This window comes from Rhinoderma darwinii, chromosome 2 (genome assembly GCF_050947455.1).
Source record: "Rhinoderma darwinii isolate aRhiDar2 chromosome 2, aRhiDar2.hap1, whole genome shotgun sequence".
Classification (NCBI taxonomy): domain Eukaryota; kingdom Metazoa; phylum Chordata; class Amphibia; order Anura; family Rhinodermatidae; genus Rhinoderma; species Rhinoderma darwinii.
Window position 1 is genome coordinate 385,705,605 of NC_134688.1, and position 17,336 is coordinate 385,722,940.

A 17,336-nucleotide genomic window follows, 5' to 3' on the forward strand; every position below is an offset into this window, starting at 1 on the left:
CCACATCGTATGCTAATGACCATAAAAGAGTCAGATCTTCGTTTGAAAAGAGTCAAATCTTCATTTGAAAAGAGTCAAATCTTCATTCCTCAAGTCTTTTCGAGTTTTCCTCGCCTCCTTACTTTTGATTGACAGCCCCTTGCCTTGCCCAGCACACAAAATCCCGGGTTTGTGCATTGATGTCCCCTTCTGGGGTGTGCGCAAAAAGGGACACCGGATTATTACGATAAAAGGCGCAAAATGTTTGCAGACCGTTATTTACAGTCGGTGGAGGAGTTTAGGAGAGGGGATAACGGCAATGAACTTTTTATAGCAGCGGCCAGTGAGGGATAAGTAAAGTTCAATAGGTGAAATGCTGGTGACAGGTTCCCTTTAAATAGATCTTTTTGGAATCTTGTTATTTTTCTGTCTTAGAAATGTGCTGAACATTATATACTAAAAACATTATATTATTATTATTATTATCAATATTATTCTTATCATATTATAACCGTATAGTACATTTTAATTTAATCTGGCAATAGTGGGACCTTACAGGTGCCAGATTATCAAACGTTCTGGATTAAGGTAGAGTCCATCCAGCCTACAATAAAAAGGATGCGATTATTCCGCTGTTTTCATGAGAGGTTTGTTATCTCGGCTCAGTTTGCTACTTCTAGTTTTATGGGTTTCCAGATTATTTTACTGTCATGTCTGAACACTAGAAGATTACTAGTATTTGATGTTAGATTTTGGTCAGGATCACGCACACAGTTTTGATACAGTTTTTGGCTCAGTTTTATTTTAGCCAAGCACAAGAGTGAACAGAAAGGAGATTTATCAGTCTTTTCTTTATCCCTAATCTTTCTTTTGAATCCAAAACGGTGCCCAAAAACTGCATCAAAACTGCGTGTGTGATCCTGGTTTAAAGGCTTTTGATTTATCTACTCTAGCCATATCAATCTAGGAATAAAACTAATGGTAAAACCAAGTTGATTACACTTTGCATTACGTCAACCTGAGCAAGATCAAATATAGTAAAACTCAGTTTGTCTTTTCAGCTCTGCTGTATCTGCATAAACATTTTTCGATTATTGCTACTAGTGTGTGGCGTAGAAAAGCGATTTCTCGCTACAGTATTGCGTTTATATATATAGAGCACTGCATTTTGTCCAGAGTATCCTTCCATGACTATTCTTCCTCCCTTCCCTTTCATGTAGAACAGAATAACCTCAGCATCTTTTCACTTTTTGTCATACGTCTCATTCAATACTGCGCTCCCTCTTTTCAGGAGCCAAGCTGCTGTCAATCATCACCTTCTCGCAGCCAATAAGACTGGGGGCTGTCAGCCCGGTACCACCCTGAGGAGGTGCAGCTGCTTGGAGAGGAGTGGTGAGAAGCAACAGCAGGAGGAGGAGTGCGAGTGGAGCAGCAAAAACCAAATAGAGTTGAATGATTGAACTTTCTTTTTTAGTTTGTGCAGCTCCCCTGCCTCTATCCTCTTCCCACTGAGTGTGGTCAGCACCGGGAAGCTCCACTATCCTCTTTCCTTGATTGATCTCTTGTACAAGATGAAGGATCACGGCTGTTCCATGACCCTTTTCTTATGGATTATCCTGCTGTGGGGCAGCTTTCCTAACTCAGCTTCTGCTAAGCAGGATGAGTCCTTCTCTACACTGAGTGTGTATAGAGCAAGATGCACATCCAGGTGCCTGAGCCTACACATCACTCGCATCTCTGCCTTCTTCAAACACTTCCAGGTACAGTTCGAGCCTTGCTGTTTCCACGTTTTATGCACCAATTTGTGTGTTATGCAGTTGCAGCAGCATGTAGTGCCAAAAAGATGAGTGACCATCCTCTAAGCAGTGGATTATCAATGGGAACCTTTAAGGAAGTCTTGTAATGATACATCTTTTTGCAATCAGAAATCTAGCAGAACTTGTCATTTAACTCTTGGGGGCTATATCAAGATAACTGTCTGACTTAAGATAATACGCTAGGTTTTACTGCAGTCCTATGTAAGGCTACTAATAACACATTGTGATAGTATGATAAATTGTATCAAATGATAAACTTTGCTCTGATATATCTGTATATTAAATTTGTTAATCTCTGTTGGCAAGAGCAATGTCCTGAGTCGAATGCCAGTGAATGCCAATATTCTTGTAGTTTATCTCAGTTTCATGTCATACTAAGAAATTTTGTTAATCAATTTGTAGAAGTGAAACAATATCATGCAGGTCAAGAAGAGAAAGAACCCAGATGTAGAATTCACTTGCAATAGGACTGTTTGTGCGTTGTGATAATGCTCAAAGTACATTACATTAGAATTACCTGCAGTCCTATGTAAGACCTTGTATAACATGTAATAACATTAGCACTACTACATCTAAAATACCCATCACTTCATATCTGACAGACCCCGCACTGCTACATCTGAGTGACTGAGCATTGATTTTTACTGACATACTCTGCTCTACTGCATCTGACAGATGTAGTACTACTACATCTGAAAGGTGCAGCACTACTACATCTGAAAGACACAGAACTGCTGCATCTGACATGCTTGGCAACATCTGACAGATATAGCTCTTCTACATCTGACCATCTCAAATCTGCAATTATTTCAGAAATGATTCTTCTTACAGAACATTGTGTATCAGTAGGTAATAAGTAAATCAGTCAGGACTTAGTAATGAATGTAAAATATATAATTTGGTCATTTTTATGATTATAAAATAATTGCCTTACAGTTTATTTACCATGTCAAGAAGTTAAAGATAAACATTCATTATGCTTGGATTAACCATTATCTGATGAACTAGGGTGGTTCTACAGGTGTAATGTGGTTATATGTGAGATATAGATGTGAGATATAGATGTAGTAGAGCTGAATTTGTCATTTGACACACATTATGAGATCTGCTTACAATCTTAACTCAATGAGCCATTGTAATTCTGTTCTAGAGTGAAGTAACAAATTGAGCTCTGCTACATCCATCATTACAGAGCTTCTGGCTTTTTTTTTTTTTGCTTCCTCCTAAATACATTTTACTAAAATGTATTTGTGCCATAGGGATGTGCAGAACTGCTTTCATTTATGGGTCACCGATCTCCTAGCACTACATCACTATCTGTCTGCAAAAATCAGTGTTTCTAACTTCAACTTGGGGCACTGGCTGCTGTTTTCGAGTAAACTGGATTGAAATTGACAACCTAATGAGATATTCTGTAAATTTACCTGATTTCCAAAGAAAAAATTGCCAAAAAATTCCACGGTGGAATTGATCAAAGTTTATTTATTTGGTGCTGAGTGTTTGTTTATTTTGTCTGCTGAAGAGCTTCATGCCCGTCTTTATTATGTGGAAGTGAATGGCACCTGTTGGGTATTATGGTGACAAACGCCACCTCGGAGAGTTCTCCGTCACAGCATGTTGAAGTAATAAAAACTGAGAGGGGATGACTTCAGAGATGATACGTTTGCCCCATGCTTTGTTTTCAGCCTCAGGCTCTTCATTGATAAGCCCAGCATTGACTTACATCCAAAAGCAGCATTTTACTTGAAACCAGAAAAAAAAAAATCTCTGCTCACCTATTAACCTATGAAATCCACATAATTATTAGTTGACCTTTAGAGGGCAATAGCTAAAAAGCTTAGACTAGCAGTGTACATGTGTGATACATTTATCCCGACAAGCTCGGAATATATCTTGGCCTGCTGTGGGGTAGCATGGCTCGAACCACACACACCATAAACATTGTCTTTTTAATGAGTGCAACGGTGAACGCAGATTTTCTGTCAGCCAAGATAACATGCAGAAAATATTCTATTCACTTAGATATTTCTCTGAAATACTAGACAAGACGTAGGGCATTTCACTTAGTCTGAGTGCTCCCAATTATTCCCATGTGTTTCTTGGCCAAGGATCTGTCTTTCTATTTACCTCACTTCTTCGTGTTTGTCATTTGTGTAGGAGTTTTTGTGTTTTAAGAAAAGTGGCAAATCTGTAGGTGCTAAGACTTGTCAAAGAAAATGTGTGAATCACTTGTTTTTCTTATGCTATATCATCAGGTCACACTGAGGGGGTTGTCGTCAACCACTCCAATTTAGAAGCCAAAATAATTATTATTATTGTTACTATTATTATATTTATTACTATTATATAGTATTTTTTTTACTCTTTGAGTCGTTATTAAGTGAGTTCTTCTGAAATTTCTCATTCACACTCCCTCCCCTATATCATAAAAACAGGTTTCCAGGAAGCTAATATTTGGAGATATGTTTGGCACGGTTCTCACACTGCGGAGTTGGTGGTCACCAGTGATTTCTTCCTTGACTTATAAAATAGTAACTTTAGGACGTAAAATACATTCATCTCTTGATCGTGCTATTTTGTTAGTCACAAAAAACTCATTGCTACCGCCAGCTCTCCAGTGTTTAAAACTTGGCATACAACTCCAAATATCTGAGAATCCTGAATCCTGGTTAGTGTGACATGAGGGAGTAAGATATCTGGGGTCATACCTGAATTTTCAAGTTTTTGAATAAAATAAGGCTGTAACCATTTTTGGGAATGCTCTGGAGGAAAACTTATTCTTTGGTGCAAACACAACCAGTAGGCAAATTAAACCTAAAAGTCTAGATATCCATGAAATGGACCAATAAGCATGCTAGGAAACCTGAAAAAAGTTATATTAAAACTACATTTTCGGGTCCGGTTATTGACAAGCATGATATTGTTTCAAGCTGTTAAAAAGGCTACTTTCAAATCAGAGACACAAGTCCAGAATGGAATCAGAGTATGAACAGAAGAGGGCGCTGTGACTGAAGAACATAGAAGACCAGGTCCGAACAGTGCATTTTGGATATTTTTGGATGTTTTTACTGCAACAGCCAGATGCACAATGTTAGAAAATAGGACTTTTGGAGACATTTTTGTGCTGATTTTCCCCATTGGCTTAAATCATAAGGAACCACAACAGTGATGTCATGTTCTATATGAACAATTCTATTTACATTTTGAGGACTGTTCCTTTAACTGAAGTGTCCCAATACATGCACTTTGTGTGATATTAATATAGTTGGCAACCCCACCACTTTTGTCTGGACTTCTACATTTGAGACCAGACCAAAGAGATTATATCCAGTACAGCTGCACTTTTTGATGAACTTTTTGAACTATATATTGTCAGGTGGAACTACTTTAAAGAATATACGTGAATTACATAAATGGCAATTATAATCTTTTTTTTAAAAAAATAAGGCTTTGCTGTAATACCATGCAAAGCCCATGGACAAGAGTAACGCTGTTTCTGGAAGAAAGTAGTCAAGTTTTTGTAATCTCGTATAACTCCTTTTAATCAGGTTGAAAAACCTCTATGTACAAGAAAGATAATGATTGTTTATGTACTTGATGTAATAGCATTTTTAGTGTTTGGGTATCTTCCTTAAATGACTTCCAGCCAGGAGAAATGAAATTGGAGATGTACTTTACAATGCAGCTTGCTGACAATACAGCTGTGTTAGGAGTTTCAGCACACAAGTGTTGTCTGTGGTCAGTATTGTAACTCAACTTTCAAGTGACACTGTGTTAAATTCGGGCAGACATTTTCCCTCAAGCCATTTGCTTGTAACCATTTGTGAAGCACCAAACTGTTCAAGTGCAGCTCAATTCTGTTCAAGACACCGCTTAACTTAAATAACCTTTCCAGCACTAAGCTATATATTTCAGCTAGACAGTTTCATTGAATCATATGACAGTTTCATCGATGATTTACATGTTCCTGTAGAAGGATACATCCATGTTTTATAGATAAATAAACATCTGCTACATTACGCTTACCCTGAATTACAGGTGTATGGCATCTGTATTTGGAATAGAACCAATCCACGTGTTAGTCTTTACTAGAACATCTGAAGTCTATATAAACATGGATCTACTGACTGAATTGTCATCTGCTATGTAGGCTTCAGAAGAAGGATGACTGGTCAACTGTGTCTAACCATTACTTATTTAGATTCGGAAGCCGTAAAGATACATTAAATGTAATATATACAGATAATTGGCTAAAAAGAACCTCAATATAAAAGATCTTTGTGCACACTATCATGTACTGTTGTATTTCCATCATATTGGTGCATATGGACCCAATGTTCTACTGGGCAGGGACTTGATGGTTGTTTATTCTTTGCCTTATTTTAGGCAAAGCAGTGTGTGTAACCCCATAGACTAATGTCACTTAAATCCTGTCCTCAAGATCCGCCAATAGCTCAAGTTTTATAGATCTCCCATAGAAAGACTCCATATGTAGAGCCGAAATGTTGCACAAGGGCCAATAAAAAAGCCTTTTTTCACTGTTACTTGGAGTGCTGCCTTTCTTGGACGACTATAGGAGACTGGGGGCTGTGATCGAGCTCCTGTGGCGTGCACCCACCCATACTCTGACTGGTGCTGCTGGACGGTGGACTTTCCATAGAAAGAACAACTATGACAATTACTGATATATTGACATTAATTAAAACACTTCGGCAATCATCAAGTCATGACATGTTGGGGGTAATTGAGGACTGAAGTTGAGAAGCAAGGGTCTACAGGACCTACAATAGCGCAAAATAAGGTATAGAACTGCGGTATAATAGGAATTAGTTTTTGGCAGATCCTCTTAAACTTTTTCTACTGGAGCCTCACGTGCTAAATCATGGTGAGGTTTGGGCCTCTTCAGTGGTCAAAGTCATCCAAAATTTAAAATTTTTCTCTTGAATCCAGTATAACATTGACATAAGAACAACAGGAGTCAATTATGTTGCCATATAAGATCGTATTGTTGCCAGAGAAAAACATCTGCGGCAGGAGTGACTTGCATATGGTCACTCACGTCAATAATCCCTTCCCAACTGCGCCTTACCAACAACTAAGGCTTGCCTCCCCATCGTGACCTGTCTCACAGTTTGAGGAGCTCTATTTTGTGGCACCAAATAAAAAAGGGGACAGAAACTTTCTGTCACCATTCTTCCAGATTAGCAAATGCATAATGTTCTGCCCCTGCTATTCTGCAGTATTTTGACCTTGAGACATTTCTTTATTGAGATCAAGGACAGATAATAGTCAGTTTCGCATCTTAAGATATAGTGTATAATAATGTGGTGATGATTATAATACTTGCAAAGTTAGATATTTAGTACGATTGAAAATAAAAAAAAAAAGACATGTCTAACAAGTTCAACCAAGGGATGGGAGAGGATGTGAATGAAGAGAAGGGGTATGGGTAAACGCTAAAAAAAATTCCCCCTATTGATTCAGAAGAATTTTAAAAAAAAAACATAAGGTATGAGCCAACTGCCCTAAAAAGGACACATTTTCCCTCCCGTTCCCAAATGGTGATCAGACTGGATTAATGTTCAAACAAGAATTCTATACATTTACATAAGCGTCAATGTTATTTTCTTCTAAGAAATTATCTAGGCCTTTTTATTAAAATATCAACTGTTTCTGCTAAAACCAGTTTCAAAGGGGACTATTCCACAGATTTACAGTCTTCTAGAAAAGACTTGTCATCTCTGAAGATTGAACCTTTTTTTCTCCAGATGGAGGGAGTTGTCTTTTGATGAGATTTTACATGGAATAGCTTTTCACCATATTTTTTGTACGGGCCATTTATATACTTATACAAATGTATCATGCCCCCCCCCCCCCCCTTAGATTTATTTTCTCAAGACCTACAACTCCCCTTTACTTTTCACCAGTTTTGGTAAATATCTTGCTATGAGCCATATTACTATGGCTTCCTAATGTAAAAGACTAAATGAAAACTGGCCATATACAGTTTGATCCTTCTTCATGATCTGAATGGCAGGATTGGAGTCTACTAAAGCCATATACTATCATGCCCATTCTAATTTATGGGACAAATGTCTTTTGTTATGTTTTTTTTTTTCTCACATAGATACTAACAAATGTATCACTATACAGAAAGTAACAATTTGTTTCTCATTTAGTCCAACTATGATTTCTTAATTGTTTTACAAAGAACATAGAGTAAACCTACTAAATAGTTGCTACTTTTATAATGCACAAATAAAGCAGCCTAAATAGTTAAATTATAAATTCAGCCCTGCTACATCTGTATTACCATCTTTCACAGTTGTAGCTAGGTTGTTGGTGTGGGTTCGGAATTGTCTTACAAATGAACACCCCTTTTATCCTTTTCAATACCAATATGAGTTAAGAAATATAACAAAATCAAAAGAGCACAAATAAGGCAGACATCTTGCCTTTGATCTGGTTGGTGCCGACCTGTTGTAACGTGTTCTAGGATTATTAGAAACAGTGACGTTTTATCATTGAATAGATTTGATAGTACACAAGAGCAAACACTAAGCACAACTGAAATGAACCTCTCATACTATTACATACAAAAGCTACAGGTATGGCTAATATATATATATTTTTAACTGCAAACATGCAAAACGAGTACAGGTTCTTTTTTTTATACAGTCACACACTTTGTTAACAAAGTTGTTTTTGATGATTATACTTTGATTTGCTAGCATTTTGGTTATGGAAACATTATATGTATTTAAATTGTGTATCTATTTACTGTGTATCTAATTTTGCATTGCCCTGGATATACTAACTACTGCGCTCAGGCATGCAAAGTTGTTTCCATGCACAATATTATTCAGGAAATAACTTACCAAGTGTGAGACGACTCTAAACTTTGATCCAGCATAATACTGACAACAGGACCATTTACAGTATAAAGACTTGTCAAGGGGTCAGCATGGAAAGCTAAAATTCTGTTGTTTTTGCAAATATTGCCCACACTTCTACCAGTGATAGTTAAAGGAAATTTACAATTAATGACTATTTTATATAAAAAGTTAAGTAACTTTGTAAATACTTTGCTTTGCTTATACTGATTTTGAATTACCAGAGATCAGTGCTTTGTAGGAAATCAGATGACAGTTACATAGATCGAGCTAAGCTGTTAGGTCCCATGTTTGACAGTGAAGTAAAGATAAGTTGCTGTCTGTTTCCAAGGGCAACCAGCAGAATTTTGAAAGCAGCTATGTGAATGAGTGGCGAAAACAACTTAAAATAACTCTAAATAATACAAAATACAGTTAAGCAAAGTATATGAAGTCACTTAACATTTTATGTTGGGTTCAACTGTGAAATGTTGTTGATAGTGGAATTATGCTTAATAGTTGCTTCACCATAACCTCAATTGGCAATTACATAAACCACCATACGCTAATATTATTAATACTTTCATGCCCATTTATGAGTCAGTGGCAGTAACATCCATTCCCCCCAGGGCCGGCCTTAGGGGTTTGCAACCTGTGTGAGTGCATAGGGCGCTGCACCCTCCCAGCATGTAGGGGTGCCATTGGACTCTGCCTCTGCTCTGTCCTCTGCTCCTCATTGCACACCCGGAGGAAACAAGAGCCGAGGAGCAAGAGCAGAGGAGGAAGCTCTGCCCACAGCCCATCCTGCAAGAAGACGGTGATCCTGTCAGCAAGGAGAGATGGTAAGTGTCTATGTCTGTCTGTGTGTTTCTGTTTTTGTGTGTGTATATGTTCCAGTATGTGTGTGTATATATGTTTCTATGTTAGTATTTATATATGTATGCCTGTGTGTGTGTGTGTGTGTGTGTGTGTGTGTGTGTGTGTGTGTGTTTATATATGTGCGGGTATATCTGTGGTGTTACATAGGACTGCAGGTAACATCTGCTTCATTATCTGCACTCAGAGAGTCAGTTTTATTTATGTGCCTGTGTGTGTGTGTGTGTGTGTGTGTGTGTGTGTGTGTGTGTGTGTGTGTGTGTGTGTGTGTGTGTGTCTGTATATACAGTATGTGTATGTCTATATTTTTACCTTTCATGTATGTATATATTTCAGAATGTGTGTGTGTGTGTGTGTGTGTGTGTATACATTTGCCCGTTTGTCTAAATATGTCCCTCTATGTATGTACAGTATATATGTTCCAGTATGTGCGTGTCTATATATGTGGTTAATTTTTGGTTTGTGGAGAGCAGCAATAGAAAATCCCGCACAGGGCGCCATTCAACCTAAGGCTGGCTCTGGTCTCCCCGTCCTCCCTTAAAGTGAAGGTTGCCATCAGAACACCGGCTACTGTTTACAGCATCCTGTATTCTGAATATAGAACATCATACACCAGTTGTCCTACAATATCCTATATTCTGATGATGGGCTTCAGGGTGGCTGCAGGAAATGTCATTTCTCCACAACTTCACTGGTCTATTATTTGATCTATTTACTGGAGCATCTTAGCCCCCAAAAATAAATATGGCCACACCTACAGCACCTACATATACTGTCCCGGTATAATAAGAAAGTTACAAAGGAGCCTGAAATGACTGTGCCCACATAATGCAGTGCCCAAGTACTACTTCCATCCAGTGCTCATATAATACTGCCATGCAGTACTCGGGAGTGTTTAATGACTGACCACTCTTGTCTATAATAGAACCATTTATAGGCCTCATTGAATACCTCAAAAAGAGAGCAATTCTAATAATAGAAGCATATTAAACATTTGTTGACTATACAGTTTCCTAATATATAAGTGTAGATACAACTTACAGGACAATGAATAAAGCTGGATTAAATTGCATAACTCAGATTTGAGTCAATCTTCATTTCACTAAGAATTAAAATCTTTTGACCAAACAAAGTCATTCGTTGCTAGTAAATTGATAGGCTGCATTCACACAAATATTGCTTCACCTAAGAAGTATCTGCCCCCACAGTGAACACTATGTGGAACTTTTCTGAGAGCGTATAATGTTCTTACATACCAAACAAAGGGACATTATGGGGGTAATTTATTACGTTTTCTACGCCAGTTTTATGGCTCAGAATAGTTGCAAATGGCACAAGGCGCAAAAAGTGGGACTTTTGATCTGTTTACGCCACTCACGCAACTTAGTCTAGCAGGGGGGGCAGGGCCACATGCAGCAAATCACGTTTACTACAATTTACGCAGGAATCTGGCGTAAATTATAGCGGAAGTCTACTGCAGCAACTAGTTTGCATAGATTTCACCCTGTGGCGCATGGACAGGCAGAGATGTGCCTAATTTATTACAGAGGTATGTGCCTCTTAATAAATTTGGTACATCCTGCTCCAGCACTTTTTATATTAAGACTGACGTTTTGTACGCTAGTCTTAATAAATTATGACTTTAAAGGGAACCCGTCACCAGCATTTCACCTATTGAACTTTACTTATCCCTCACTGGCCACTGCTATCAAAAGTTCATTGTTGTTATCCCCTCTCCTAAACTCCTCCTCCGACTGTAAATAACGGTCTGCAAACATTTTGCGCCTTTTATCGTAGTAATCCGGTGTCCCGTTGTACACACACTAAAAGAGGACATCAATGCACAAGCGTGGGATTTTGTGTGTTGGGGGAAGGCAAGGAGCTGTCAATCAAAAGTAAGGAGGCGGGGTAAACTCAGAAAGACTTGAGGAATGAAGATTTGACTCTTTTCAAATGAAAATTTGACTCTTTTCTGCTCATTAGCATACGATGTGGGAACACTAAAAAACTGAATACTAAAGCTACAGAGCAGATTAAGAAGACAATTATAGGTTATATAAAAATGATTTTTCACCCATTACCACCAGGTATTGCTGGTTTAATAGGTGAAATGCTGGTGACAGGTTCCCTTTAAGAATCTCTACTATTTTATGGAATGGCAACAAATCATCCACCGCGTCACTAAGGTAATATGCTGACTGGGCCTAGAAGACACTGGTGATAATCTGTATCCAAATCCAATTTCCCACACTTCATATTGTAAATGATGACCTTGCCTCAACCAGCAAATTATACATTGGTTGAAGATTAAATCAATATTCTACATTTTCTCAATGATATATTCCGTATGTCATTTTTCATGTTCTGTCCAAATGTCGGAGCACTGCTATATATACAATGCGTTGGCGTAGCACAAAATAAAAACTCATTATATCAAAGTACAGCCAAGGGGTGCTAATTCATTATCCAGATGTTTTATTGCATTGGATCTGAGTTTAGGAAACCATGTAAAACACACATCTTGTGTCTAAAGTAATGATATATTTATTCTGTGTGTATATATTCACTCTTATGTCAGAATATGTATGTTTTATGTCCTTAACCTTAAGAGTTTGCTGTATATCTAAATGCATAGATCAGCGTTTTATGGCTGTTTATTTACTTTATTATTTCCACCGTGTCTCCTTTAGATATTGGCAGCCATCTTGGAATTCCAAACCCTGGCTTCCTCATCAATGACCGTGATACATAATGAATTCACTAAACTGATTTAACAGTGCTTGGCATGATATGGTCTTTTGAGGTCTATTGTTATAATAACTGTACTGTATTGGAATTGATAACTGAATTTCACGTAGAACAAATTACATTTTAATTACGACGATGAGCTCTGCCAGCGAGGACATGTCTCTACCTGACTGGAAGGCCTAGTTTGTATATTAATCATTGGCTTACGTTTTTCCACACTGAAATGATCAACTTTCACAGCCAACAAGAATCAGATTATAATTAAAATGCATTCGGCAGTTAGGGCACGGAGAGCGAAGATACGCCAGCATAGTGTAAACATCTAGTTCATCGCGGTTTACAGAGTCCCCTATGGTTTAAGTACATATTACTGGCAGGAAATATTTCTTCCTTTCATGTAGCAATACATGAAGAATCTTAAATAATGCAGAACACAATCAGTCTGCCTCAGAACTAATCCTCAACTGGAAAAATTAACATCAAAGTAACTTGCAAGCAACTCTCTGTAGATTCTGATTTTACTAGGCTATAATATCCACTAACTGTCTGACAACATCCTCTGCAATGTGATATCATATTGAGAATATTATCAGCTGGAAGACCGTTAAAGATTTAATTTACAATAATGTTAGAAAACATTCTAGTGAGATCGTGTATCCGTAATGTCAGAAATGCCGTAGCTTTTAATGTGTGGTATGGACATGCTAAAGGACTGTAAGGCTATACAGTAGTTGTGTCTGACTTGCTGTCAGCGGTGCTAATACATAAGCAATTTCCTGACTGCTCATGTACCATTAGTTTTATTATTATTATAAATACCTTCAGTACTCACTCCTCGTCACTCTATTTTCCGTTATATCCTAGGAAATGTAGTGAAATTATTTAATCCAAAAAACTGTTAAAATTAAATTTTGCAATGGTCTGGAAATATAGCTAAATTCGCAAATAAATCGTTTCATGCCGGGGATTAGCATGTATTTCAAAGGTACTGACAGCAGTGTAATGACAGCAGTGGTGCAGCGGCAGTCTGTGGTGGCAGCCATTACAGGCCCCAGAGTCTGCTTTGATGCTCCTATGCCAAGGCCTAAGCATGGGAAAATTGGTGTCTGTGTATGGATATTGGCACCAGTTAGTCACTTTGAGTACCATCACAGCCTAACTAACTCACAACTTAAGAGCATCATCGAAAAATGTATGTGTTTTTATGTATCCAAAATTCCTGTAGATTAAATTTCAAATAATCTTGCATTTGAGGGGATCCAAGCATGGCAGATTTTTTTTTTACAATTTTACTTAATGAAATCTTAAAGGGGTTTGGCCATCAGGGACATTTATGTCATATCCACAGGATATGCCATAAATGCCTGATAGATGCACCTATGTCTAGACCAGGGCACCCTAAACCCCGTTCTATCTTTCTCGGTTCGACTCCCTCCCAGGCCATTTCCTGATTACATAGTCGGAGATTCCGAAAACAGCGTAGCTCGCTGAGCTACGCTATTCTTGTAACTCCCATAGAGATGAATGGCAGTTACGGAAGCCGTGTAGCACTGTTTTCATAACTGCCACTCGCTTTTAAGGGAGCTACAAAAACAGCGTAGCTCAGCAAACTACGCTGTTTTCATAACGGAAATCAGGAAGTGGCCCAGGAGGCAGCGGGAACCGAAAAAGCTAGAATGGGGTTTTGGGGGTCCCGTTCTAGAGATGGGACCCGCATCTATCTGACATTTATGCCATATTCTGTGGATATGCAATAAATGTCCTTGATGAGCAAACCCCCTCAATTCCACTCAAAATCTGAAAATACATGCATGACTGAAGTTGACCCCAGTATATGGCAAAAAATGCCATATCCGCTTGAAGCTAGATTTATATTGCATAGTTAAAGGGAATTTCTGGGAAACACATTTATGGTCTATCCAAAGTCTATAGGCCATCAATAGAAAAAACTAAACTTTTAAGTTTGCATCCTTCGTCCATATATGTACTTTGCCCAGCCATATTTACATGGACAAGCACACCATAGGGACACCCCAGAGCATGGGTGTAGCATGGGAGGGGGGGTTAAAGTTCTTATTTCAATGGGGGGACGCCAACAAGTTGCCATGGCCAGGGTCTCTAGATACAGGGCTATGGCAGCATACTGAACCTTTGCCCCAGATGAAAGAAAACCATGCTACGGCTCTGCCCTGGGGTCTATCTGCAGCTGTGGTTGGCCCCCATAATCCTTTCCCATCACAGGCACCATAATATTGGTCCTTAAGGTGTCACTTCCCATCTCTTCTCGCAAGGATGTGTGAATTTCTGTCAGAGATATTATATGGAAAATTCCAATGGCGCAAAAACTGAGGTTTTATATATTATTTTAAACAATAGATAATAAATGAATAAGTATGATGCAATATATCGCCTTCCATGGCAGTGTCATGTCTCTTCCTTCCATCAACACAGGAAATCAGGAAGACCATGTAATAATAATGAAATATTTAAAATAACATGGCATAAATGGAAATTATACTGCTTATCACATCAATGTAAATTTCCCTGAGTCAGCAGATGAACCTACCTACGTAAAAGAGCAGCAAGGGTTATGCCTTACACATGCCCCATTTCCCATTTTTGTATTAGTTAAAACATTTAGTATATATCATTTTTAAACTTGGACGGACCAGTATTTTATATGGAAATGCAACACCATAAATCCTGTGGTTGCTCCTGCAATGCTGCAAGCCATTGTCTCCATTTTCTCCTCTAGAGGGCCACTATGCATCTGACATAGTAAAAAAGCAAAATGAGTACTCTGCTAGTTAGTGACAAAATAGTAAAAGGTTTCAAATACTTTCTTTCATGGTGTTTATTTTTCTACAACTAGAGTATAAAAATATAATTTTGAATTGGCTATTACCAGATATTCTCCCCCAACCCAATGAGTGTTCCTTTTGCAATCGGGACCCTCATCAAGAAACGTTCCCATGCAAAATCATTAATCATGAAAAAATATGGTATCCTTATATTGCTCGTCGATCGGCACTGGTTTGCTCCTAAAACAAGGAACATTAAACAGTTCTTTATGGGGATAACCGGTTGTTACTACAACAATCGTCCACATGCATTTCCATCATGTCGGCAGCACATCTACCTGTTTACACAGGGAGATTGTGCTGCTGCCTAACGACCATTTTATTGGCTGCATAAACAAGCAGATCAGCTGATGAACAAGCGGTTGCTCAGTCATTGGCTGATAGTTGCTCTGTTTACACAGGGCAATTATCGGAAAAGAGCATTTCTATGAACGCTCGTTTGCTGATCATTGGCCTGTGTAAAAGGGCCTTAGGAGCTTACAATCTATAGACATAACAATTATAGTAAGGATCATTATCATTATTAAGATAATCTTTGTATTTAGGGCCAATTTTTCTTCGAGAATTCTTGTGATAGTCTAAATCTCCTCAGAAATGAATGTTCACTACCCATGACCATTTACAACCCCAAATAGTCCTGTTTAAATAGTGTGAAACGCTGGCCTCCCAAGAGATTAGCAGGCTGAGCTGTATGGGATGGATAGGTGGACAGCTGGACTATCATCTCAGATTTCAGGTAGCATCTTCCCGGTGTAGTCACCAGAGATTATAATTGTTTGACTATATTATCAGTTGTTGGAAGGTTAGGATGTTGTGTGAAATATGGATAAATGTTAAATGCTGTGTTTTCACATAGTTCATCGTGTTATTTTAGGAAACATAACACTTATATTGATGTTCACTTGTGGTTGTTCATACTTGTGGGCTAAACTTTTGTTCAGACCCCTAAGAATACTTAACACCTAGTAAAATAAGACACATCTAAACATCTGTTACAAAATCAGGCAACAAGCCCTTGTTGTATTGCTCCGTACCAATTTCATTAAATATTTCATAACGTGTAAATGAAAACAAAATGTACAAAATATAATTATTGTCTTCATCATTGTAGTTAATTATCCCCTGACATATCCACTCAATAAAGAAATATAATCGTGAAGTGGCCATAGTTGTATTTTTGTCATATCTTTCTCATATATTTGTATGTAAAAGTTTTGTCCAATTTGCCATAATTAAGTGGAGACGTGCAATCATGGTATACTTGAATTGGTACAAAAAAACACAGGCAGGCACCCCTATGGCTCTAATGAATTTAGATTACATCACTAGAAGGCTCTATGGTGACCTAAATTTGGTTCAGTGGAACCATGTGTGGTCCGGTTGTTGCAGCCGTTATATAGACTCTTATATACAGCCATCTAAATTCATCCTATGGCATCATACAGCTTCATACAACCTACACATTTTATGGAGCCGTAATACAGCAAGACTTAATGAGCTCTACTGTACCTTCGTATTAACTCGGATTTATTAAATGTCCAATATCTTTAAAGGCCCTTGTACACTGATCATTTATTTTCTTGATTTGCATGTGTCTAAGCAAATTTAAAGTGATTGTCTAGTTTAGAATACTTATTTTCATACGCTCTATTGGGAAACACTGAGTTAAAACAGGGGAAACCTCTGTTCAGGATCTTCATGTCTTGGCAAAAGCAGAGAGCGGTTACAAAGAATGTTTCTTGCTCTGGAGGACCTGTCTTGTCTTGCAATACATAGACAACCTACTGTTATGAATGGGCACTGTGTAATGCTTAGTTTCCCCTGTGGTGGCGCTGTGGGGAAACTGAATGCTTACTGCTAGATTTTCCAACAGATTACAGCTAATCACTAGGGATCCCAGCAGCGGGACACTCTAAAAAGAAGGGATTCTACAAAGCGAAGAACATCATTAATGATAATTGGACAATGTAAATGCTCAAAAATATTAAACACAAATAATAAAACCATTGTCTATTGTTGGTCTTCATTGATTCTACAGACATAATTTTTTTTTCTATAGGCGATATGATCTGTCATAGTAATTGCTTGTAGTAACATATACAATAGACGTTGCTGCCTAGCACACAGCTCTCACGTGAATTATCTCTAGGCAACAATAATGCTTCACGCCCGGAAGTGAGGAG

At 38.1% G+C, this 17,336-nt stretch overlaps 1 protein-coding gene across 2 annotated transcripts in view; it reads left to right on the forward strand.

The window, feature by feature from the left end:
• The first annotated feature begins 1,380 nt into the window (after positions 1-1,380).
• ANOS1 (anosmin 1) overlaps positions 1,381-17,336 on the forward strand; it is a 164,191-nt gene continuing 148,235 nt past the window's right edge. For both annotated transcript variants that reach the window (XM_075853978.1, XM_075853979.1), the window contains exon 1: positions 1,381-1,739. In XM_075853978.1, coding sequence (XP_075710093.1) covers positions 1,551-1,739 — 189 coding nt within the window. In that variant the 5' untranslated portion in view covers positions 1,381-1,550. The remainder of the gene's footprint in view (positions 1,740-17,336) is intronic.